Below are 24,406 nucleotides of genomic sequence, written 5' to 3'. Positions count from 1 at the left end.
AAAAATAACTGAATTTCTTTAAAAAAGCTGTTTTCTTTAAACAGCATCAGATGTTTTTAGCTTTATCGGGTGACATATATTTTAGAATCCTATAGTAACTATAGGATCAGCACATTGACCTAAAATTCTATCTAAAATTAAGGTTTTATCCCAAAACAACGTTTGCATTATTATATTATCAACTTTTCTTGCATTTTCAGATGGAGCTAACTTAGATTAGTGATCTGCACCAAAGCATAATTTAATTGTATCAAAAATAACTGAATTTCTTTAAAAAAGCTGTTTTCTTTAAACAGCATCAGATGTTTTTAGCTTTATCGGGTGACATATATTTTAGAATCCTATAGTAACTATAGGATCAGCACATTGACCTAAAATTCTATCTAAAATTAAGGTTTTATCCCAAAACAACGTTTGCATTATTATATTATCAACTTTTCTTGCATTTTCAGATGGAGCTAACTTAGATTAGTGATCTGCACCAAAGCATAATTTAATTGTATCAAAAATAACTGAATTTCTTTAAAAAAGCTGTTTTCTTTAAACAGCATCAGATGTTTTTAGCTTTATCGGGTGACATATATTTTAGAATCCTATAGTAACTATAGGATCAGCACATTGACCTAAAATTCTATCTAAAATTAAGGTTTTATCCCAAAACAACGTTTGCATTATTATATTATCAACTTTTCTTGCATTTTCAGATGGAGCTAACTTAGATTAGTGATCTGCACCAAAGCATAATTTAATTGTATCAAAAATAACTGAATTTCTTTAAAAAAGCTGTTTTCTTTAAACATCATCAGATGTTTTTAGCTTTATCGGGTGACATATATTTTAGATTCCTATATTAACTAGAACATCAGCACATTGACCTAAAATTCTATCTAAAATCAAGGTTTTATCCCAAAACAACGTTTGCATTATTATATTATCAAATTTTCTTGCATTTTCAGATGGAGCTAACTTAGATTATTGGTCTGTACCAAAGCATAATTTAATTGTATCAAAAATAACTGAATTTCTTTAAAAAAGCTGTTTTCTTTAAACACCATCAGATGTTTTTAACTTTATCGGATGACATATATTTTAGATTCCTATATTAACTATAGCATCAGCACATTGACCTAAAATTCTATTTAAAATCAAGGTTTTATCCCAAAACAACGTTTGCATTATTATCCTATCAACTTTTCTTGCATTTTGAAGATGGAGCTAACTTAGATTATTGGTCTGCACCAAAGCATAATTTAATTGTATCAAAAATAACTGAATTTCTTTAAAAAAGCTGTTTTCTTTAAACATCATCAGATGTTTTTAGCTTTATCGGGTGACATATATTTTAGATTCCTATATTAACTAGAACATCAGCACATTGACCTAAAATTCTATCTAAAATCAAGGTTTTATCCCAAAACAACGTTTGCATTATTATATTATCAATGGACGAACCTCTTGCATTTTCAAGATGGAGCTAACTTAGATTATTGGTCTGTACCAAAGCATAATTTAAATGTATCAAAAATAACTGAATTTCTTTAAAAAAGCTGTTTTCTTTAAACACCATCAGATGTTTTTAACTTTATCGGATGACATATATTTTAGATTCCTATATTAACTATAGCATCAGCACATTGACCTAAAATTCTATCTAAAATCAAGGTTTTATCCCAAAACAACGTTTGCATTATTATCCTATCAACTTTTCTTGCATTTTGAAGATGGAGCTAACTTAGATTATTGGTCTGCACCAAAGCATAATTTAATTGTATCAAAAATAACTGAATTTCTTTAAAAAAGCTGTTATCTTTCAACATCTTCTAACGGTTTCGGTTTTATGGGATGATGTAAGTGTTGAATTCTTGTATTAACATGAGCATCAATGCACTGCATCTAGAATAAAGTACTTTACTTGTTGTCATCAAAGGAAGTTAATTTAGAACTGCTGCATATATGGAAGCTTCAATCTCTTGCTTCATCAATAACTGAGAATCTTAAAAAAAAAACCTGTTATCCGATGACATCATTAAATAGTTGCTGTTATCGGTTAATGTACAAACAGAGGACTTATATTGACGGTAACATCATATTTCTGCGTCAAAGATAATTTGATAGTTTTCAATTAACCGAAACACTAGTTCAGGACGATAATAAATGTTTCATCCGCTGAAGGGGTCATTTCTGTTGGATTATCTCGATCCAATGGTCCATCATAATACCCATCATCCTTGCTGGCTGAAAGAAAAGCGATCCCATTATTCGATTTTCCTTTTTCCCGAACAGCCGCGAGGACAATAAATACTTGCGAATGAAAATTCAGAAAATCCGCGACGAACAAAGAGCGCAATCCCGCCGTTGAAAGTTCCTCTTTTTTCCTGACGATTGTTAGTCGAACCCGGTTAACTCTAATTAGTCATTGTTAATTAAAAAAAACACGTCATATTGAATATGTCAGCGGAGGAGCCGCATAGTTCTAAAGCCGTCAGTCGTGAACGGTAGCCAGTTTTCTTTCGCATTGTTTAATTTTCTTTGGTTCTCCTCCTCGCCGTTCATTATCGCGAATCGCCGAGAGAGAGAGAGAGAGAAGACGACGAACGAGAGTCGACGAAAAAAAAAAATATATACGGAAAGGAAAGGCAATTTTTACCGAATAAGAAGGGCTCGAGAGGGCAAACTGGGAGTTTTTTCCTTAATTACAAAGAAAGCCGTTCAAAATTTCTATGCGTCCCAGGATTTTCTCCTGCATTTCGTCCGTCCGTCCTCTTTTTCTTTATTTACTTTCGACAAGCCTAGTTATCCCCGCAGTACAACAACCGTTTAAAAATTCTCTTTCGAATGTACAATTTCGAAGAAATATTTGAATCAGGAAATTGAAGAAATAAACGACACTGTGGCAACAGTGTAATTGTTTAAAAATATTCATTATTTAGATATTATGTAAAACATGACAACATTGAGTTGTTTAGTTTAAACAGATACAAGCTTAAATATCAGTCAGAAGTTTAAAGGAAATAACAACGCTCCGGCAACATTGATTTGTTTAAACAATAAGAAAAGGAGAACTCGATTTTCTTTCGAAAGAACAAATAAATATTTGAATCAGGAAATAAAAGAAATAAACGACACTGCGGCAACAGCGTAATTGTTCAAAAATCTTCATTATTAAGAAATTATGTAAGACATGACAACGTTGAGTTGTTTAAACTAAACAGATACTAGCGTAAATAGCAGTCAGTACTTTAAATAAAATAACAACGCTCTGGCAACATTGATTTGTTTAAACAATAAGAAAAGGAGAACTCGATTTTCTTTCGAAAGAACAAATAAATATTTGAATCACGAAATCAAACAAATAAACGACACTGTGGCAACAGCGTAGTTGTTCAAAAATCTTCATTATTAAGAAATTGTGTAAAACATGACAACGTTGAGTTGTTTAAACTAAACAGATACAAACGTAAATAACAGTCAGTAGTTTAAATAAAATAACAACGCTCTGGCAACATTGACTTGTTTAAACAATAAGAAAAGGAGAAGCAGTCGATTCGTCCATTAATTTTTTTGATGTTTTTCGATGGAGTGGATTGGTGCGATCGGTAATTAATGCAGCATCGAGGAGTAATTAAAAATTCCGGTCTAATCGTAGTTGATCGCGATGACCGGAAACAATTTGCCCGGGGTACACCTTAGAACCTCCCTTCGCCGCCCATTTCCTGCCGCCTCCTCACATGCCGCATCCCAATTACCAACCTAATTAATTACCTTAATTGGTGCATTGTGATTATGCGTGAATCCCGGTTAATTATTTAACTTCTCATCGATATGCCCTCGATATCTTGACGCTCCGATCTTGACGTTCCACGAACCGAGTTTGGGGAGAAAGAAACCGGAAAAATCCGGCAACGACGCGACCTTTATTTAATTAATGTGCCACAGAGAAATATATCGAATTCGACCTGTACAGGAACGAGAGCGATAATTGAAAATATTTTTAGTCCGTCGCTTGTTTCGCCACGAGAGAGAAAAACCCTTTTATCCTAGCCATATGTAGTCCTCAGATAATCGACGCCAACCTGTAATTTCTTCCGATATCGTCAATGATCCATTTCCATCGGTAAACAAAGAAATAAAAAAAACGAACGAAAACGGCAAAGTGCTTATACGATACGTTTGGTGTTCTTTTGTTCGTGGAAAAAAAACGAAGCCAAAGCTGACTGGTTTTGCCTTATTGATTTCCTTATCTTATCAATGCTAATACACCATCTGTTCTGAAAGTTGTTAGCGTTTGTTTAAGCTTGAGGGGTTAAAGAATAGATAATGGTGTAGGTGAAGTAAATAGAAACATTATGAGACGATTTTTATATGTTTATTTTCATCTAGTAAACATTAATATTTTCGTCAAACGTTTTAGTGTAAATAAACATATGTTTTCAAATATTTAGGAATATTTTAACATCTTTTGATTATTGTGTTTGATTATTTCGTGCGTTAAACTACATTTTGTGTCGATATGATTGAATTTTTGATAAATTTATAAAAACTCACCTGAAATTGGAGAACCATTTCACTAACTGGGCAGTATTGTTCTTGTTAAACTTGATGTCCGGAAAGTACATTTTTAGCACCGCTGAACTGGGATATCGGACCCAGAAGAACATCAGTTTTGCCTTCCTCAGGTGCATGGGCGTCAGCGTTGAGGAGTGATCGGATGTTAAGGAAATATTTGGCTGTAATAAGGGGAAGAAGGCTTTGTACAATTGGATAAAGGGCCTTCTTCGGGTATAATGAAAAGCGAGAAGAAACACGACGGGGTGTTTCTTCTGTTTCCTCAAAATACGCTTGAGAAATGAAATGTGCAACGTCAATTAGAAAAAAGATTGAAAGAAAAGCCGACGTAGATCAATTGCTAGTAAATATTAATGTACCCGTCACAAAAGAATAAAAAAATAACCATAGGTTAAAAGAGTAGGAATTATTTCATCCCCTGGCTAACATACATATGTACTTTCCCACATTCTTTGATATCTTAATATAGAAAAAAAAGAAAACTATAAAGAACAGGGCGACTTGTATTATACGGTAAGTTTTAACAAGATTTTTATTATTCATGATTTTACCTTATCCGACACGAATCTGATATAATTCTTAACTAGCGGGGCTTCTATAAAGAGGATTGGGTCAGATTGTTTTATCAGTCCCCCTCTAGGTCAAACGATACCTTAACCCCCCAACTTCTAGAAGTCTTACAAGCTTTTATTCTACCTTAATCACTTTGCATTGATGTTGCACAAAACTGAGTGTCTCGATATCGACCTTTCGGTCGAGTATCGATCATATTATTAAATGGTTAAATTACTTTGCATAAAAAGGATATAGTAGGCTGCATTCCGTCGTAGGAGATGTCGCCTGAGTTGCAGTCTGAGTTACGGTCTCCGTTGTCCATGTTGAGGCCGCCCGATGGGGCTCGCATGTGCGAATAATCGGGTGAACCGCCATGTTGGGCGGCAGCCAATAATGCTGGGTGCAGCAGCGTGGGGGGATGATGTACTGGCGGGGACTCCCTCTCGATTTTGTGCATGCGAGGTGGTGAGGAGGAAGCCTGCGAGACAAAACAAAAAATCATTAAAGTTACATATGGAATATTCGATAAATATCTCAAGGAGATTAAAATTAACTAAAAATTTGTTGGAGCAAGATTATATAATGTTACAGACAGCAATTTAAAGCATCTAAGCTTTGCCAGTAATAACAAGTGTTTCAAGAATTTAATATGAACATGATGTCACTGAACGAACTCTATATGTTACAATAATCCCTCCTTTTATATCATCTAAAATGATGGAGATTTCAATAAAAACTGTAATATCTCAAGAACGAGACCGGCAGCTTCAAAGGTTTTTGTGAAGCTCGATTAGAAAATATTGTAGGAAGTACAGGCAATATCGCATCAACTTATTGCATCTAAGGTTTGGGGGTTACAACAGATTTTCTTAGAATATTATATGAACACAATAGCACTGGACGAGCTCTTTTCGATACAGCAATTTTTCCTGCTAAATCATCTAATATTCAGGAGTTATCAACAAAAACAGTAATATCTCAAGAACGAGACCGGCAGCTTCAAAGGTTCCTGTGGAGCTCGATTAGAAAATATTGTAGGAAGTACAGGCAATATCGCATCAACTTAATGCATCTAAGGTTTGGGGGTTACAACAGATTTTCTTAGAATATTATATGAACACAATAGCACTGGACGAGCTCTTTTCGATACACCAATTTTTCCTGCTAAATCATCTAATATTCAGGAGTTATCAACAAAAACAGTAATATCTCAAGAACGAGACCGGCAGCTTCAAAGGTTCCTGTGGAGCTCGATTAGAAAATACTGTAGGAAGTACAGGCAATATCGCATCAACTTATTGCATCTAAGGTTTGGGGGTTACAACAGATTTTCTTAGAATATTATATGAACACAATAGCACTGGACGAGCTCTTTTCGATACAGCAATTTTTCCTGCTAAATCATCTAGTATTCAGGAGTTATCAACAAAAACAGTAATATCTCAAGAACGAGACCGGCAGCTTCAAAGGTTCCTGTGGAGCTCGATTAGAAAATATTGTAGGAAGTACAGGCAATATCGCATCAACTTATTGCATCTAAGGTTTGGGGGTTACAACAGATTTTCTTAGAATATTATATGAACACAATAGCACTGGACGAGCTCTTTTCGATACACCAATTTTTCCTGCTAAATCATCTAATATTCAGGAGTTATCAACAAAAACAGTAATATCTCAAGAACGAGACCGGCAGCTTCAAAGGTTCCTGTGGAGCTCGATTAGAAAATACTGTAGGAAGTACAGGCAATATCGCATCAACTTATTGCATCTAAGGTTTGGGGGTTACAACAGATTTTCTTAGAATATTATATGAACACAATAGCACTGGACGAGCTCTTTTCGATACAGCAATTTTTCCTGCTAAATCATCTAGTATTCAGGAGTTATCAACAAAAACAGTAATATCTCAAGAACGAGACCGGCAGCTTCAAAGGTTCCTGTGGAGCTCGATTAGAAAATATTGTAGGAAGTACAGGCAATATCGCATCAACTTATTGCATCTAAGGTTTGGGGGTTACAACAGATTTTCTTAGAATATTATATGAACACAATAGCACTGGACGAGCTCTTTTCGATACACCAATTTTTCCTGCTAAATCATCTAATATTCAGGAGTTATCAACAAAAACAGTAATATCTCAAGAACGAGACCGGCAGCTTCAAAGGTTCCTGTGGAGCTCGATTAGAAAATACTGTAGGAAGTACAGGCAATATCGCATCAACTTATTGCATCTAAGGTTTGGGGGTTACAACAGATTTTCTTAGAATATTATATGAACACAATAGCACTGGACGAGCTCTTTTCGATACACCAATTTTTCCTGCTAAATCATCTAATATTCAGGAGTTATCAACGAAAACAGTAATATCACAAGAACGAGACCGGCAGCTTCAAATATTTTTTTGGAGCTCGATCAGAAAATATTGTAGGAAGTACAGGCAATATCGCATCAACTTAATGCATCTAAGGTTTGGCAGTTAAAATGTTATAGATATTCGTTAAAGAATGTTGTGGATAATAGTCACAATATCGCATAAACTTATATCATGTAGAGTTCGTAAATTATAAAGTAATCCCTAAAATAATTAAAAAAATCCCATGAAATTTAACAGGACGTTTCGCTTTAACTGATGATGAGAAACACTAACGCGTGTCACTCGGATTAATTAAAGAAATTATTTCTCTTAAGTGAGCTGGACGAGAAAACGACAAAAACTAATTAGAACACGTGTCGTAATTAGGTCAAACCCTGGAACGTGATGAAAACAAACATCGTCGTGGCGTAACGCTAACGTACATCGAAAAATTAAATATATTATTTTAATAAATATTTCCCCTTTTAAAAAAATAACTATAAATAAAATAAATAACCGATCGAGTGACCGGGAAATCCGAAAAACATTCCGATTTTTAAAGGTGATATAGCGTATTGGTTTTAATAACAATATTAAATTAAATTAAAAATAAATTAGGGATAACTCTGGCGCGTACGCGGCGTGTAACGTGTCGCGACCGAATATAGCGCCCGATATTTAATTCAAATATTTATGGGTTTTATTTAAATAATTTGTTGAAAAATTAAATTGAAAATAAAATTATTGCCCTGGCGTGTGTTATCGGATCGCGCGGACGTCGACGGTGAGGGGGGGATTCGTTTTTTGGGGACAATTTGCGTCCCCGCAACAAGTGGTTTGTTTTTTCGATACGATTTTGTTTTATACGTGTTTTTGTTATTCGCTCTTTCGCGTGTATATTTATAAATATATCGATAATAGACGTATGTTTATTTTATGGAGGGAAAAAGTGATATATTTCGTTTTGCTTTAAATTATGATGGGTGGGTTTTAAGGAGAGTTTGAGATGGTATAATTTGCATTGCAATGTGATGTCTATTACTTACATTTACTCAGAAAAACCTCATTTATAATGACCAAATTATTATTTCATTATCAAACTTACATCTGCTATAGTAATTCATAAGTAATTACATTTACTCGGAAAAGTAAACTTCTTTTATAATGAAGAAATTCATATTTTATTATGAAACTTAAACTTGCTTTATTTAGAAATATAATTTTCTGTCTTATAATAATTCTTACATTTATTTACAAAAGAAAACTTTATTTTTTATGACCAAATTATTATTTTATCGTCCAATTTAAATTTGCTTGATTTAGATACAAAATTTTCTGTGTAATAATTCTTACATTTATTCAGAAAAGTAAACCTCTTCTATAATGAACAAATTCATATTTTGTTATGAAACTTAAACTTGCTTTATTTAGAAATATAATTTTCTGTCTTATAATAATTCTTACATTTATTTACAAAAGAAAACTTTATTTTTTATGACCAAATTATTATTTTATCGTCCAATTTAAATTTGCTTGATTTAGATACAAAATTTTCTGTGTAATAATTCTTACATTTATTCAGAAAAGTAAACCTCTTTTATAATGAACAAATTCATATTTTATTATGAAACTTAAACTTGCTTTATTTAGAAATATAATTTTCTGTCTTATAATAATTCTTACATTTATTTAGAAAAGAAAACTTTATTTTTTATGATCAAATTATTGTTTTATCATGAAATTTAAACTTGCTGGATATTGATATTTAATTTTCTATCTATGTTAATTATTACATTCATTCAGATTAAAAGACGACTTTGTATATATGAACCTTTTTTCGTATATATTTATAAATATTAAAAATAGACGTACGTTTATTTTAGGGGGAAAAAAAGTAATTTCGGTTTTGCTTTAAATTGTGACGAGTGGGTTTTATGAAAAATGCGAGATGTTACTAACCTGCATTGCCATGTGGTGCCCATGGCTTGGTCCGTGGAAGAAGGGGCTGTACGGTGAGAAGACCTGCGACTCGTGCAGACCGGGGTTTGGTATCGCCACCGATGTCGGAAGGGAGACGGGCAACATCGGTGGCGGCTGATGATATGGGGGAGGCCTTGGTGACGGGCATGATGGGGCGCTTCCCGCGCTGGGTTCCATGGTGGCCGGGGACATTCCCATCCCGCCATCCTGGCCCAGGATGCGACTGACCGTCCTGGGGGTGATGCGGGTATCCGTAACCTTGAACGGCACAAAATCCTGCATTATTTGAAAAGGTTGGTTGCGTTCGCGTTCACGATAACATCTACGTGCAGTAAGACAACCACTTACCTTGTGTCGTTTCTTCTTCGGCGCCACCACCAAGCTCAGGGCCTCGTTCTGTTCGGGCGTCTCCTGCTTCTGCACGCAAAAGGGATGGTTCATGCCGTAGAGCGGCGCCTGACTGATGCCCGGCGGTGGTTTCGGCGCCTGGAACATCGGCGGTCTCACGTGCATGTCGCCGGGTTTCTGGAGGCCGTTTCCGTGCATCCCGTGCATCGGCATCATCTGAGGTCCGCCGCCCGCGTGACTCGTCGGGGGCAGCGGTGCCTGCGGCCTGTCCGCCACCTTCGTCCTGGGCGACTTCCTGTCCAACAGTTGCGACGCCATCATCAGGTCCTTGTTGAGCTGTTCGGCCGCCGAGGCCGCGTCCTGCTGCTTGCACCGTTTCTGGTGCACGAACCGCGATAGGACCGAGTCGATGAGGCCGGACAAGGAGGCGGTGATCTCCGTCTTCAGGGCGTCGGCGAGGCCTTCTAGATCGGGTCCGCTGGGTGTCGTCATGTTTCTCATCAGATGTAACCGTTCTGTCAGAGGATCTGGTTTGGGCATGGGGACTTGTTGTTGAGCCTGTTGTTGCTGCTGGTGGTGTTGGTGTTGATGCTGGTGCTGGTGCTGCTGTTGTTGTTGCTGCTGTTGTTGTTCGTTCATCGCCGCCGCCGCGGCGGCCGCTTCCTTCGCCATCCGCGCCTCCTGCTCCATCAGGAGCTTGTGACCGAGATACATGGCCGCGGCACTGTTCACGTGTTGGGGCGCGTGTAGCAGACCGTTGTGAAAGGCCGGCGTCTGCGGCTTGGCCTTGGGAGTGTCTTGGGGAACGGGAGGGGGCGCGGGCGTCGGCGTCGGGGTGCTGGTGACGGGCGACGGAGGCGGCGACCGCTTTACACTCTGTTCACTATCACTAGGTATCTCCTCCACTTCCTGGCTCTCCTCCGAGCCCTGTTCCACTCGCGTGCATAACTGCATGTATTTCTGCTGCATCTCCGCCAACTGTTCCTGCATCGTCCTCAGCTGCGACTTGAGCAGGTTCTTCTCCACCCGTTTCTGTCTCAGAGGCTCGGTGTCCTCTTCGTCGTCGTCCAGGAACCGATCGGCCGCGCTGTCGTGCTGCTGCGGCTGGTACAGCTTCCGTTTCTTGCATCCGTTGACCTGGGGCGGCGCCGGACTGGCCCTCATCCCCGAGACGATGTGCTCGACGCGGGCCCGTTTGGCGTCCTCGGGCTTCGCCGGACTGGCCGGCTCGGCTTTCGGCGAGGGTAACGACGCAGTCTCGATGCCGTTCATCGCGTCGTCCAGCATCTCGGGCTGTTGCTGCTGCTGCTGCTGTTGGGATTGCGATTGCTGTTGCTGCGGCCGGGAATTGTCCACCGGCGAGTCCTGAACGGAGTCCGGCTCGGGACTGGCCTTGGGATCGTTGTTGTTGTTGTTGGCGGCGATGTGCTCGGAGCGCAGGTCGTGCTCCAGGGCGAGCAGGTCGTGCTTGCGGCCCTGCAGGATGTCGCGCAGCATGTGGTGCGCGAGGGCGTCGGTGGCGGGCGGGCTCGAGTCGCCCCTGGTAGTCGCGTCGCTGTCGTCGGCGCCGGCGTCGCCCTTCTGGCGTCCGAGCAGCTCGTTGAGCATCTTGGCGGGCGCGAAACCGGGTCCAAACAGTCCGAACTGTTGGTGTTGCGTGAAGATGGCGCCGTACAGATTGCCGCCGGAACCGAGGAAGTTCGGTCGCGAACTGAAATTCGGTATCGACGAGTAAGAGTTGCGAGGTTCGCCGGCGTCCACGCGCTGTCTGGTTCTTTTGCTTTTCTTCAAGAGCTTATCTGTGTACACGCCGAATTCTGTCTCCTCCTCCGATGACATCATAGGTCGGGGCGTTATTGGTCGCTCAGGTGCCCCCTCCAGAAAGCCGAGTCCCCACTTAAGAATAGTTGCCCATGTCGATACCTGGAACGGAACGAAACGCTCGTTACGGAGGGTCGCCTCGGCCGGCACCTGCGGTCGCCGTAGTCGGCCGTGGTCTCTCGAGCCGCCGTCTGACGCTCAAGCCTTAGCACACGTTCAAATTCTCGCTCGCTGTCTCTCTCTCTCTCTCTCACACACACGCACGTTTCGGTCTACCCGTACATTCAACAGCTAACATCCCTTACTTAAACCATATTGTATTACATTAATTAGAAAACATTATATATATATATATATATATATATATATATATATATATATATATATATATATATATAACTTTAAAATAATAAACTTGAAATGTCTCTGAAAATTTCGGTATTATGTTATCTTCAGTAGTCCAAGCTAATGTTTTTTTCTTTTCTTTGACAACTATGATATATTCTTTATTCATGTAATATGTATTCATGTATGCCCTATATTAATACTAAATTTGTTTATCACAAATTACCTTTTTTTTCAGAAATATTCCTCAAATTTGCAGTTAGAAATTTATATATAAGTTAATAGAGAAATTGTTAAAATCGTTAAAATCAAGATACTGAGTTTCCAACACAGAAAATGTAAACATGAACTGGTTACCTGTATATATTTAAATTTTTTAATTGAATATCAAATATTTCTTTCGCATCTTTCACCAGTAATTCGTAAATTTCATTCAACTTACAATACTCTCAACAAACATTCGAATGTAAAACACCAATGAAACAAGAAAAAACTATTAATTTATTCGCAAACATCAAGGTAAATATTTAAAAATAGGACAAAAAAACGCCTGGCGGTCTTGCCACCACCGATACCCTGAGCAAGTAGAAATAAAATAAATACCATTCAGACGTCCCCATTGTGACCTCACGTCAATAAGACCACCAAGGCCCTTTAAGAAGCCATATACAGCTACCCATTAAGATTTCACATGGTTGCCCGCGTGAGAAATATCCTTCAGGCCGTTAAGACTCTCAAGGGAACCACCACGTCTTAACAAAAGATAATTCGTCGTTATTTCTGCTTGATATCGTTAATTTTTACAAAATATTTTTTGTGAATGTTAGTTCTTTCACTTTATAAACGTCATTTATTGAGAAAAATTGGTAGAATATATATTAATTAAAATATTTTTCATTATCTTCGATGACCTTGTTCAATCTTTCTATAAATGTCCGGAAATAGTTGATTCATCAAGTGCTAAATTACCTGAAGATTATTTGAGAGTTTGTTGAAATTGGGATTTATTGGTCAAGGATTTGATGAGTTTAGATTTTCAAATCAAACAACGCGAAGGAGAAATGTTAAAACCGTATTGTTGTTGTAAAAATATTAATTTATGATTAATAAGAATCTTAAATTCGTTGTACCAAGTTGTGATTTCATGTGATGAGCTTCCTTTATACTACCGACTGTTACCACAATAAAGAAAGATCACCGAAATAGTCTGAATTCCTGTTATTATTACATATATTTTATGTAACCGATTGTTATTATTTAAAATTAATCTCTAGTTGATATAATCACCAAAACTAAAGTTCAAGAAACGGTTTTCAGTTATGTAGACGTCTCCCAAGACCCAAGGAAAGCAAAATTCGTCTCCTTTCTTCCGTGAAATTAATTAATTACGCCGTTCCCATCCACAAACAGGACGAAGACCTTCGAATTGGCATAGTTTCGACATTCATAATCTACAAGACAATAATAACGATCTTCCCCGAGCGGCAGATGGTGAATTTTATCGAAATTTTCGCTCGAAATCTATCATAGAGCCTGCCATATGGTCCCCTATGGTCCGAAGACAACACAAAAGTTAAACAGCAGGGGGCTCGGGTGGATTATTTCCGATTATTTCTTCAATTCTTATCGGAAGTCGTCCGGATATGGCTTATGATATGTGATAAATGAATAATATTGGTTTGTTCGGAAAGTAATATCGGTTTTTGTTTTTTTTTATTGCTAATTTTTTAATTTTCGTTATTGATGTTTTGAGAATTATATTTATATGGTTTAAGAAAGCTGGCATATAATAATTGTTGCATAAGCTTGAAGACTAGAAGACTTATAATTTAATATGCAATAAGATGAATAAAGTGTTGCGAGTCATGGTCGATGTCCCATGTTACATGTCCAACAAACTGATTCAACGTGATGTCCCCATAGAACCCATAACGAGCGTGATTCGGAGTGTTAGTGCGAAGTACTCTGTTAAATTTGCGCGATGATAGTAAAGTGTATAAGCTCAAACACAAACTGCCATACGAACTGCTTAATAGACACATAGAGTGAGATTGAATAATCTCTAGAATAAGCTAGAATAGTGCTTAGAATAAGTTTAATAATGGATAAACTTTAAAAAAAGTCAGAATAGTATCTAGAATAAGATTTAGATTATAAGTTGAACAGTAGATCACTTACTGAAGTCAGGGTAGTTATATTATATTATATATCTGAAATCATATAATAATACTTATTGTCCACGGGCAGATTATTGAGGTTCTAGGAGATTAATAATAATAACAAATAATAACAGTGAAGTTACGTCATCGAATACATTGCCTATGTAGTACTTTGTAAATTCGTTTCAAAAATTAGGCAGTATTATATTCTGCTTAAAATGAGATAACATGCTATTTGATGACATTGCTTTTAAAAGAATACAATAAAATTAAGGAAGATTTATTATATCAATTTACGTACTTAGGAAAAAGGTTAAAATAACATTTGATTAGATTTTGTTAATCATAATATTATTTAAAAATTTATGGCAGATTTACCATTATTCATGCTGGAAACATGAATGCAGTGATTAAATCTATTTTTTTTCAAGAATATGTACTTAGATAGTAACAAGAGAACCTAGAAAAATATGTGTGTTATAAAAATTACTTGGCAAAAAACAACAGTTTTCATTCACACAATAAAAATTCAAATATGCTCTATGAAATTAAAATACATTACTTGGATACACAATTGTTAATATGGTAAATTATGTCCTCAGAGAATACTAATATATACTACATGATGGATACTACATGATACTAATATATACTACCTACGCACTACATGATAGGTAACTATGTGAATATAGTAATAATATAACAACTTTATCAACAAGTCCATCAATTAAGTCTATCAACAATATATACTTTATAAGTTATATATTGTTAAAATAAATTATGTTTGATAATATTTTTGTTTCATTATTTTATTTACATTAGAAATTTGTTATATTCCAAAGCCAAAATGAACTAAAAGTCAAAGTTGATGCGGCAATTTTGATGACGTGAGTCGACTATTTTATCTATAGACTTAAGGACTAGAAAATTCAAGAGTTAACATACGACAAAAGTAAGATAAAAGCATACATAAACCCCTCGAAACCATAAGTTTTTCGAAAAATACTGTCCACTCTGTATAAAAAATCGCATTAATCCCGAAAAATACTACCCCTATCCCCTCACGGCTCCTTGTCGAGCAACCGAACGTTCCTCCTCCTCATTCCCCACCTCCCCCACGGCTTCTCCTACGCCGTCCCCGTCAGCCGAACGGTATGAAAGGAAAAAATCCTCCGGCCGAGACATTAAAGAATTATCCCCGGCCGCTACGCGAAAGAATCAGAGAGACCGAAAGGGTTGTAAGTAGTTGGGTGGCAGGAGTGGGGGGAGGAGGGAGGTTGGAGGCGATGGGCAGATCGGAAAGAGTCGGGGAGCGACGGGCTGGGGGTGGAATCTGTTACATCTCAAGCGAAAAATGCGATTTCTTTATCCTGCTGCCTGGAAGGCGAGGCCTATGCTGTTCTCCTTCGTCTGCATCTCCTGCTAGCGGTGCGGCGCTTCAAGTGTTTTGTTAATGTGCCGGTACACGGGAAAAAGCGACCCGGTACGGTGGTCAAAGTCGGGTCAGTTGTCCGACAGGACGGGAAACAAGAGGATTGTACAAAGAATAGGAACGTTACCATATAACAAAAATTATTTTTCTAGGTTATTACTAAGGGTATAGGTTATTTCTAGGTTTATCACTAGTTTATCACTCTGGTTGAAAATGTCCATGCCAAATAAATAGTCAGTCATTCAATAGTCTCTAATCCAACCCGTTATTACTGGTAAAAGGCGTTAGAAAGTTAAGTATTGATACTATTAAATATTAAGCTGCTGGGGTTTTATTGTTCAAGTAACTGTAATTTATATCTTAGATATCTTAGACGTACTATAATGTTAAAATAAATCATATTCCATAAGATTTTCCTTTCATTATTTTATTCATATTAGAATGTTGTTATATTTAAAAAGAACAATAAACTAAAATGCATAAAATATCAACGTTATATGTGGCAACATTGCACCGTTTCGACGTCATAAATTGAGATGGTGTAAGTTCACTGCTACTTTGCATTGACTACATTTAGAACTTCATATATTTTAACTAAGTATCAAGAATTAGGGTTTTAAACTGATATATTCAGTTACAAGTGTATCTTTGATGATACAAGCATTGACTAACGAAACTCTATTGATAGAAGCGCAAGTTTATCGTACGGTTTCTGTGATCTGTATAATCTTACCACCAAATATAAACTAATATATCTATAAAAACAATGAGTGAAACCATATAAGAAAATTTTCCTTGCGACATTATATTATCTTTTTTTTAGCTTTAGAGACATCTATAGAAAAAGTTGTGCTTTACTAGCTGTACAGTAATAGTATGCTATTAAAAAATTGAAAAAATTTAATAGAATAGCTCTACACCACAATAACCACATATATAACATTATAATAATCTAAAAATAATTACATGTTATAATATTTGAATGAAGAATATATGAAATACGTATATTATGACATTTAAAACCGCATAATATGTTATTATGTTAATTTTAAATAAATTAAGGAGCGATACCGTGTAAGGAAATTTTCTTTTGCGATTTTCTGTTAGGTCATATCAGTTGAAATTCGCACTAGATCGTCAATTTCGAGATAATTTTCTGTAATGCTGTCGAATTAACAATAAAACTGTAATAATCGGATGTTTGTGAGGTAAATCAACGTTTTATTGGCTATACAATAATTTTTTGCCTGTATAACATAATCAAAGAACAAATGTTTTTATAATAATTAATGAAGAATATATTCAATACGGATAGTATGACAATTAAAACCATATAATATGTTATTATATTAATTTTAAATTAAATTAGGATTAATACCATATAAGAAAATTTTAATTTTGGGATTTCGTTGTGTAATTCTTAGTTTCAACTCATGTTGAATGATACATTATTATTCAGTTATCAATTATATTATTGAATTAGTGATAAAACTGTATTAAGTGATTCATATTCGACGTTGGTGAGGTAGATCAGTTCTGTCGGGGCGATACCACATAACGACCATTTTCTCTCCGATTAAATATTTCTGGGAAAAGGGGCGTTTTTTTCTTCGTGTACGACCGTTCTGGACCCGAATGCATTTACGACAAGTAATGACGTGATCGACTCAGTTCCGCCGATGTATTTACACCGTCTTGTGAGGCTTTTAATCATGTCTCCTCGAACAATCCCGCGGATCCGAACTGAATGGCCTGAAGTTGCGGAGGATTCAGGTCGCGTTTTCCTCGCTTTTCAACCGGTCCCCGCCCCCACCCCTCAGAGCGGCACTTGTTAATTTTTATCTTTCGCGGAAATTTTCCGGATTTCTTCGTTTTAATTATGCGGGCGGGTTTTTATTTTCTTATTCGGTCGGCCCACATGCATCTATTGTATTTGTTCTGCTTGCACAGGTCTTAATTGTAGCCGAGAAAGGTGTTGGTATCGATAAAACACTAAAATACGGTCTCTCAATGATGAATAACGACTTGGAGACCTTGTTAATACGACAAATTTATATTTTAACTGTGACTGGCTATTTAAAATTATCGATAATTAAAATGACTTTGAATTACTTTCCTCCAAAGTGATGAAAAGCTTAATCAAAAGGACTTGTCAATATCACAAATATCCTCAAAATCACTTCTATTCAACTTTCATTAATCAATTTTGTAACGAAAAGTTTCAGAAAATAATAATGAAAATATCTGTTCAGCTAGAAAAAATTTGTCTCATTTTTCTTCTATTGTTTTCTGTAACTCGGGAAAAATTTCTGGTATGTTAACTAAAAACACAGCATTTTTATAGAATTGAATGCCCAATAAGACAGGTTAATTAGAATCGGTTTATATTTAGCATTTCTATAAAATAATAACAAAAAATATCTGATCATCTCTAAATAGTTTTGGGTAATTTATCCAAGATTTTTCCATGTAACTATGGAACTAAACCAGATACCTTTTTCAAATAATCTGCATACCTACAAAATTGAATATTTAATAAGATAGTATGGTTTCCTTTGGTGTATATATCATAGTTTCAAAATATTATAAAAAAAATTAAGATCAAATATGTTTTTGGATAGTTATTTAATAAACACAATTTTGCTTATATCTTAAAAACAATCAGCCTTACACGAAAAATAGTGCTATTATCGATTTTTTTACTATAATATTCATAAAATATGAAAGTTTTTATTGATTTGGACGCTAAATATTTTTTGACAATTTTTCTATATATATACTCAGGAAAAATTGCAATTTTTGGCCATTTTCAAACTTTTCCTTATATCTTCGGTTCAAACAAGGATATATTGTTGAAAATATCACTACTTATGTAGAATTTGATGCTAAATAAGATGGTGATATCAGTTATGTTTAGATCTGAATACTTTAAGAAATATGGCTCTAAAGTGTTTTTCGCTGAAAATTCTTTAAAAACGAATTTTCCTCATATTTCAAAAATATTTGATACATACCAAAAATAATAGTTTCAATGTTTTTTTCACCACTTTATTTACTAATTATACCAAATTTAGTCCATTTGGAGATATAATATTTTTGGCCCTTTATATCATGGAAAAAGTGTTAAAAAATCGATTCTCAGTCGACATTGAAAAGAGATTTCCGAAAGAAAGTGTAACCATGCAAGTAAAACTAGTTGTTTTATATGCCGCTTTACACATTTTTTGTAAATTTGGACTTTATAGAAGATAATGACAACAATTCTAATTTTGTAAAACTCCGGAATAGAATAATATGAACAAAAGAAACAATCGGAATTTTATATAGAATTTAATGCTGTACAAGATGGGATAATTATATTTTGTGAATATTTAAAACTTCCAGAAAATATTTTTATATATATTTTTTAAAGTCTCCTTTTACCAACTATGGGTTTATCTGGACTGGGCCTATAGTTTAACATGGGCTCCGAACCACTATCCTCAGCATTAAGTCTACCGACTGGCGAGTGACCTTACGAATGGCGACTTAGTAGAGGGAGTACTTAGTGGAGGGTCTTACCCAGCCTGGTTACTGGCGTGACTGGGATCATTTTCCTTGTCGGATTTTATACTCTTACTAGAACATTCACAAATTTTAAACAATCACAAACATAAATTTGCCACCATGTCCCAGCAGGATTCGAACCCGCGGCTATCGCAACAGTAGGAGGACCGTCCCATCGCCTTTACCACTGCGCCACCAATCCGGCTCCAGAACACATTTTCTGTTAATTTAAGTTTTTAAGTTCTAGGAAATAATAATAAAAATGCTAGTTTAATAATAAATAACTTTGTTTAAATTTTTTTTCTATGAAAACGTAAACAATCAATATGTCTGAAAACTGTTGTCTATGATTACTGTTGACTTTATAAAAACATGTTCCCTCCGTTATTTTCCGAAAATAATTAACGAGGTGAAAGAAAAGGAAACGAGTCGATCTTATCTGCGTTGTTGTTGAAAAAATAGGTGAGAAATTCCCATAGTGACCACAGGTGTGTATCGGCCAGTAAGTCACAAGACTTAGCCGCACGATTAATACGCTACCGAGCAGATGGTGACGTGGCCAGATAAGCGGCACTTCCGGCGATGCCGCCCAGGTAAATCGCGCATGTATATGTAGATTTCCGCCTTTCCGTGGTCACGGAAAAGTGCCCGTCCGCAAGGGAACTCTTTCCCATGAAGGTTCGCTGCGAAACAGGACGATTAGAACACCATATCAGCACATGGCGTGCCTTATGGGTATGCGGGGTAATGCGAAGGAATCCGCCGAAGATAGATAGGAGGGTAACGAAGCTCAATTATCCAGGTGCTGGCCTCGAAGGTTGTTTATAGTTTAAAGAAAAACATATGGCGTTCAAACGATAATAGTCGTACACCCACTTCATCATCGGTGGTCATTATTAATCACTCAGCCATACACTAGGGACGCCAAAAAATAATTCACATTTTTAAGACCATAGATTGTTTATTAAGAACAAAGCTTGTTCCACAAATATTTGTTTAACGTTTTTAGCAGTTAATCTTGTATTAAACAGATCCGCAAATGTCCAACCAAGTATAAATACATATAATATACAAAGATCTTGATATAGATAACCTGGTGCAGTTTTAGTGGGATCTGCTGGTAGAAGAAAACAACCTTAAACTTTTTCACCTTTCATTTCTTTAGAATAGAGAGATATACAAATAAAATTAAACAAGCTGCTGATTGATCACTGCCAATTTACCCATTCCTTCGTAATAGATCGAACTGAGAGACCTCTGTGACCTAATGAATGAGGAACAAATGTCCGACTCTCGTATTGGAATAAATTGGGTGATAATCTCGTCAAAGATGCCACTACAAATGGTAAACAAACTATAAATACATTATATTGCGAAGATCTTCATATATATACCTGGTGTAGCTTGAGTAGGACCTGCTAGAGGAAGAAAACAGTTTTAATCCATTAAGAAGTCCTTGTTTCCTCTTTAGAGAAGATAGATTTACTAATACAATTTTCTAAAAGGGTGAGAGACCAACGTGTTACAAATTTGAGGTCTGTCTACCATATTTTAATAAAATCCAAATACTCATTAACTATTAGAAGAAGTCATTGTTTATCTGATTCATTGAGGAGTGTTTTCTTGCCTCAAAATCTAAATGTGAGTGTCTAAATTATTTTGACATCAATGATTATTTTAAAATCTAATTTTATCTTGTACACAGTTTTGTTTTAATAATACATTTATCTACTCAAAATTTTACTTATTGATTTGATTCTCTACTTATTTGTTTTAAGTTTTCTCGTTGATATTATTTATATTTTTTTAATTATCAGTTATTGTTTGAGCTTTCTTGCAATGCGCAACAGACTAGAAGAGTTTCTTCTATAATTGTCACAATAATTGTCCAATCAATCTATTAGACACAATTCTAAGAAGATTTTTAAACAATTATAAAATTTGGTCGAGTAGTTGTCACATGAATTCTGATTTTTTTCTATCGGCAAGCATAACATAGAATACACGTATTCAAATAAAAATTTTATAATCATATAGAAAACTAAGCAAAAACTGTAATAATGGTTTAGTAGAAACTTAGTAGATTATAAATTTAATATTAAAATCATTAATTAAGATGTCTGTTAAACCGAATTTAACGTAGTTCATCAACAACTTTATTCTTCTTAAATTTAAACTATTTCATTCGATTTTATTTGATGACTATTGAACCGAATGAATAAATGAACATGATTATTCAGAAGGCGTTCTCAGCTTAACCTAACATGAAAAAGATTGTTTTATTAGTAAATTATAAAGCCTAATAAGATTGTTGAAAAGGTATTTGAAGAATAAGAAAACTGTCCTGCGATATTATTGGACCTCTCACAAGTTTTGACCGAGTCTTAGGACTAATCCACAAGATGAACAAATTCCTACGGCGGAACTATTGTTAACTGTTAGAGTCATATCTTTTCGAAAGAAATATTAGGGCACTCTCAACATTTTCACACTAAACAAACAAACACTAATAAACAGTAATTGAAACATTTGCCAACGGCAGAGCTATCATGGCAAAAGATATATTTTTTGTCTAAGACTGTAGAACCATTTGTAGATCTACAAATGGACTAGAGACTGGAAAATCGGCATCTATCTGGATGGTAGGTAAAATTGGAAATAACATCTTAGACAAGCAGCAGAGCAGATCAGACTCAAAATCAAGCAAATATACTAGTTAGTTGGAAGATATTCTCAATTTGACCTAAATTCAAAGAGAAACCAATCTCCAATCAGATAATTGGGTGCCAAATCAGGGCTGTACGGCGTATGACCCATCAATTCGATGTTTTGAGTGCTCAAATAGTCTCTCATTTGAGCCGATGTGTGAGAGCTCGCATTGTCATGATGAAGAACAATCCGTCTTATTTATTTCCTTATTTCAACGAAGACTTCTGCCAAACAAATGGTTGTGGTTGTGTGTGAAAGAAACAGGCCACCATTTTCTTTGAACTGCTTCGTGCGCGAATAACTTAATAATTTATTAGGAAATTAAGATGTGATAAAAAATATTGATACAGAAAAATCTCTTTCCTATCACTCGTCGAGTCACACTGTAATTTCGACATAACACCCCATAGAGGTCTTAAACTTGACACCACCAGATACACGACCATTAACGGCCCATACCATTCGGGGGGAAACTCTTTATGTCTCCACTCAAAATTACCTCAATTCTAATAAAACGAGCACTTCTCCTTTACGTCAAAGAATTAACTATAAAAATTCTTATAGGCAAGTTGACATAAATTCGAAATTGTTTCGTCGAGGCCATAACGGCAAGATTATAATAAACCTCGGCGTGGGGCGGGTGGTGGTGGGTTTGCGGTGGGGTTATTGTGTCGACGCGTTCACCAAGTCGTTCCGAAGAGATTATAAAAAAGTGACGCCCAATAAAAAACTCACCTCGCAATAAAAGGTCGACGTCGTATACGGCGCTGTTGGCATTTGTTGTCTTTTTTTTACGAGGACTCGTATAAAGACGGCAGTGAGATATTGTAACGTGCAAGGAAACAAATCGAATCGGCTACGGATATGGCTTTAACGCGCTTTAAAAACGCGATAAAATCAAAAATTACGAACGTCGCTTGACGGAATACGTTTAAAATTATTTGCGCATCTATCTTATACGTGTATGTGGAGATAGGGACGCGTACCGATACGATTTAAACAATATTCGATTAAAATATGCTTTAATAATATCTGAAATAACTGGTAAAACCGATTTTCTAGTGCTTAAGGCTACAGAAATCTTTTATATACATTTCAACTTCTGCTTCAACAGTATTGCTCTATAATAGAGAAGTATTTCCGTGTATTTTATACTAAAGTTCCAAGGCAAGACGTAAAAGTCTACTACTCGATGTGTCTCTTAAGACTACATAATTCTTCTAGTGTTTTTAAGGATACAGAAATGTTCGTATGTTTGTATCCACAAAACTCAAAAAGTTATCAGTATGTTGGCCTTAAAATCTCCATATAGTATAGCCCCATAATGGAGAAGTGTTTTAACATACCTTCTATCAAAGTTCCAAGGCAAAACGTAACATTGTAAGCGTTTTAGTTTGAAAGCTATTAAACATGCACGCTTAAAACGAAAACATAATTTATTCCAAAAGTATTTAGGTTATCTTTTTAAAAAAAATTCTTGCTGACATATACTGACAATACTGCAGTATAAATCCTATTTTAATATAAAGGAAAACCTTAGTCCAAATACTTCTTTCATCACATCCCAGAGCTAGACTAAAAACCAAACCAAACAATCAGAGTGGTGAGCCAGTGGCTTTATAATATCCAAATGATATAAAGCATTGATATTTTAAGTAGTTTAAAATAATTTCTAATTATATATTTCTAACTATATTCAATATTTACATCTAATATATGAAAAAAATCTTAAATATGATCTTCGAAACTATGTAATAAACATGTTAACGAATTGTCTTGATATTTATCTGACATTGTCTGAGATAACACATGCAATGTTGACAATATATTTAAAATTAGATATATATGGGGAAAAGAAAACAATCCAAGTATGTATCATATTTCAGTCCAAAGGTACAGATGGACATACAGAAAAATAATTGAGTTGCCTTTAACATAATATATCATAGTGATTCATGAATGATCTTGTTGTTTATTAGATCTATTATTTAAATTATTTAAAATAATGTTTAATGATTAGTGTCATACAGTCTCGATATTCTTGTAGATAACTCAGCGTTCCTATTTTCTGTGTATATATACAAGTTTTAGAAAATAAAAATAAAAATATATATTTAACTATAAAAAGTTCTGTCCAATTTATCTATTATTCTTTCCTGTAACTCCAAAAAAGTCTGTGATATGTCGATGAAAATAACAACATTTATGTATAATTTTATGCCCAATAAGATGGTATAAATATATTATGAATATATCTATAAGTTATATAAAATAATAGTAAAAATATCTGCTTATCTTGAAATAGTTTGGTGTATTTTATTTTGATTTACGCCATTTAACTGTAGAAGGAAACTAGATATGTCTCTAAAATTACCTCCACATATACAAAATTGAAAGCTTAACAAGGTAGCATAGTTACGTTTGGTGTATATCTGATTATTTTAAAAATATAGGGATAACATATCTATTTCGATATCTACTTATTAAACACAATTTTGTTTATAACTCAAAAATTATTAGAATTACATGAAAAATAATGTTATTTTCGATTTTCTCATAATAATATTCATAGAATATGAAAGTTTCACCT

At 35.4% G+C, this 24,406-nt stretch overlaps 1 protein-coding gene across 5 annotated transcripts in view; it reads right to left on the bottom strand.

The window, feature by feature from the left end:
* The window catches only part of pros (homeobox protein prospero), a 96,178-nt gene that overhangs the window by 6,580 nt on the left and 65,192 nt on the right, over positions 1–24,406 (bottom strand). Inside the window, exons 2-5 of one of the 5 annotated variants that reach the window (XM_076412640.1) lie at positions 9,805–11,727; positions 9,436–9,732; positions 5,375–5,599; positions 4,546–4,700 (exon numbers count right to left, since the gene is read on the bottom strand). In XM_076412640.1, coding sequence (XP_076268755.1) covers positions 4,546–4,700; positions 5,375–5,599; positions 9,436–9,732; positions 9,805–11,646 — 2,519 coding nt within the window. In that variant the 5' untranslated portion in view covers positions 11,647–11,727. Of the gene's footprint in view, positions 1–4,545; positions 4,728–5,356; positions 5,600–9,435; positions 9,733–9,804; positions 11,793–24,406 lie in introns of those variants that run through there. The other 4 variants (XM_076412639.1, XM_076412641.1, XM_076412637.1 and 1 more) reach the window with 4 other exon arrangements.

This window comes from Rhynchophorus ferrugineus, unplaced genomic scaffold, assembly GCF_030347505.1.
Source record: "Rhynchophorus ferrugineus isolate W39M unplaced genomic scaffold, kcgeb_rfMv2 rfM8, whole genome shotgun sequence".
In the NCBI taxonomy this organism is placed as follows: domain Eukaryota; kingdom Metazoa; phylum Arthropoda; class Insecta; order Coleoptera; family Curculionidae; genus Rhynchophorus; species Rhynchophorus ferrugineus.
The sequence above is the reverse complement of the archived record's forward strand: the minus strand, read 5'-3'. Positions and strand labels throughout refer to the sequence as shown.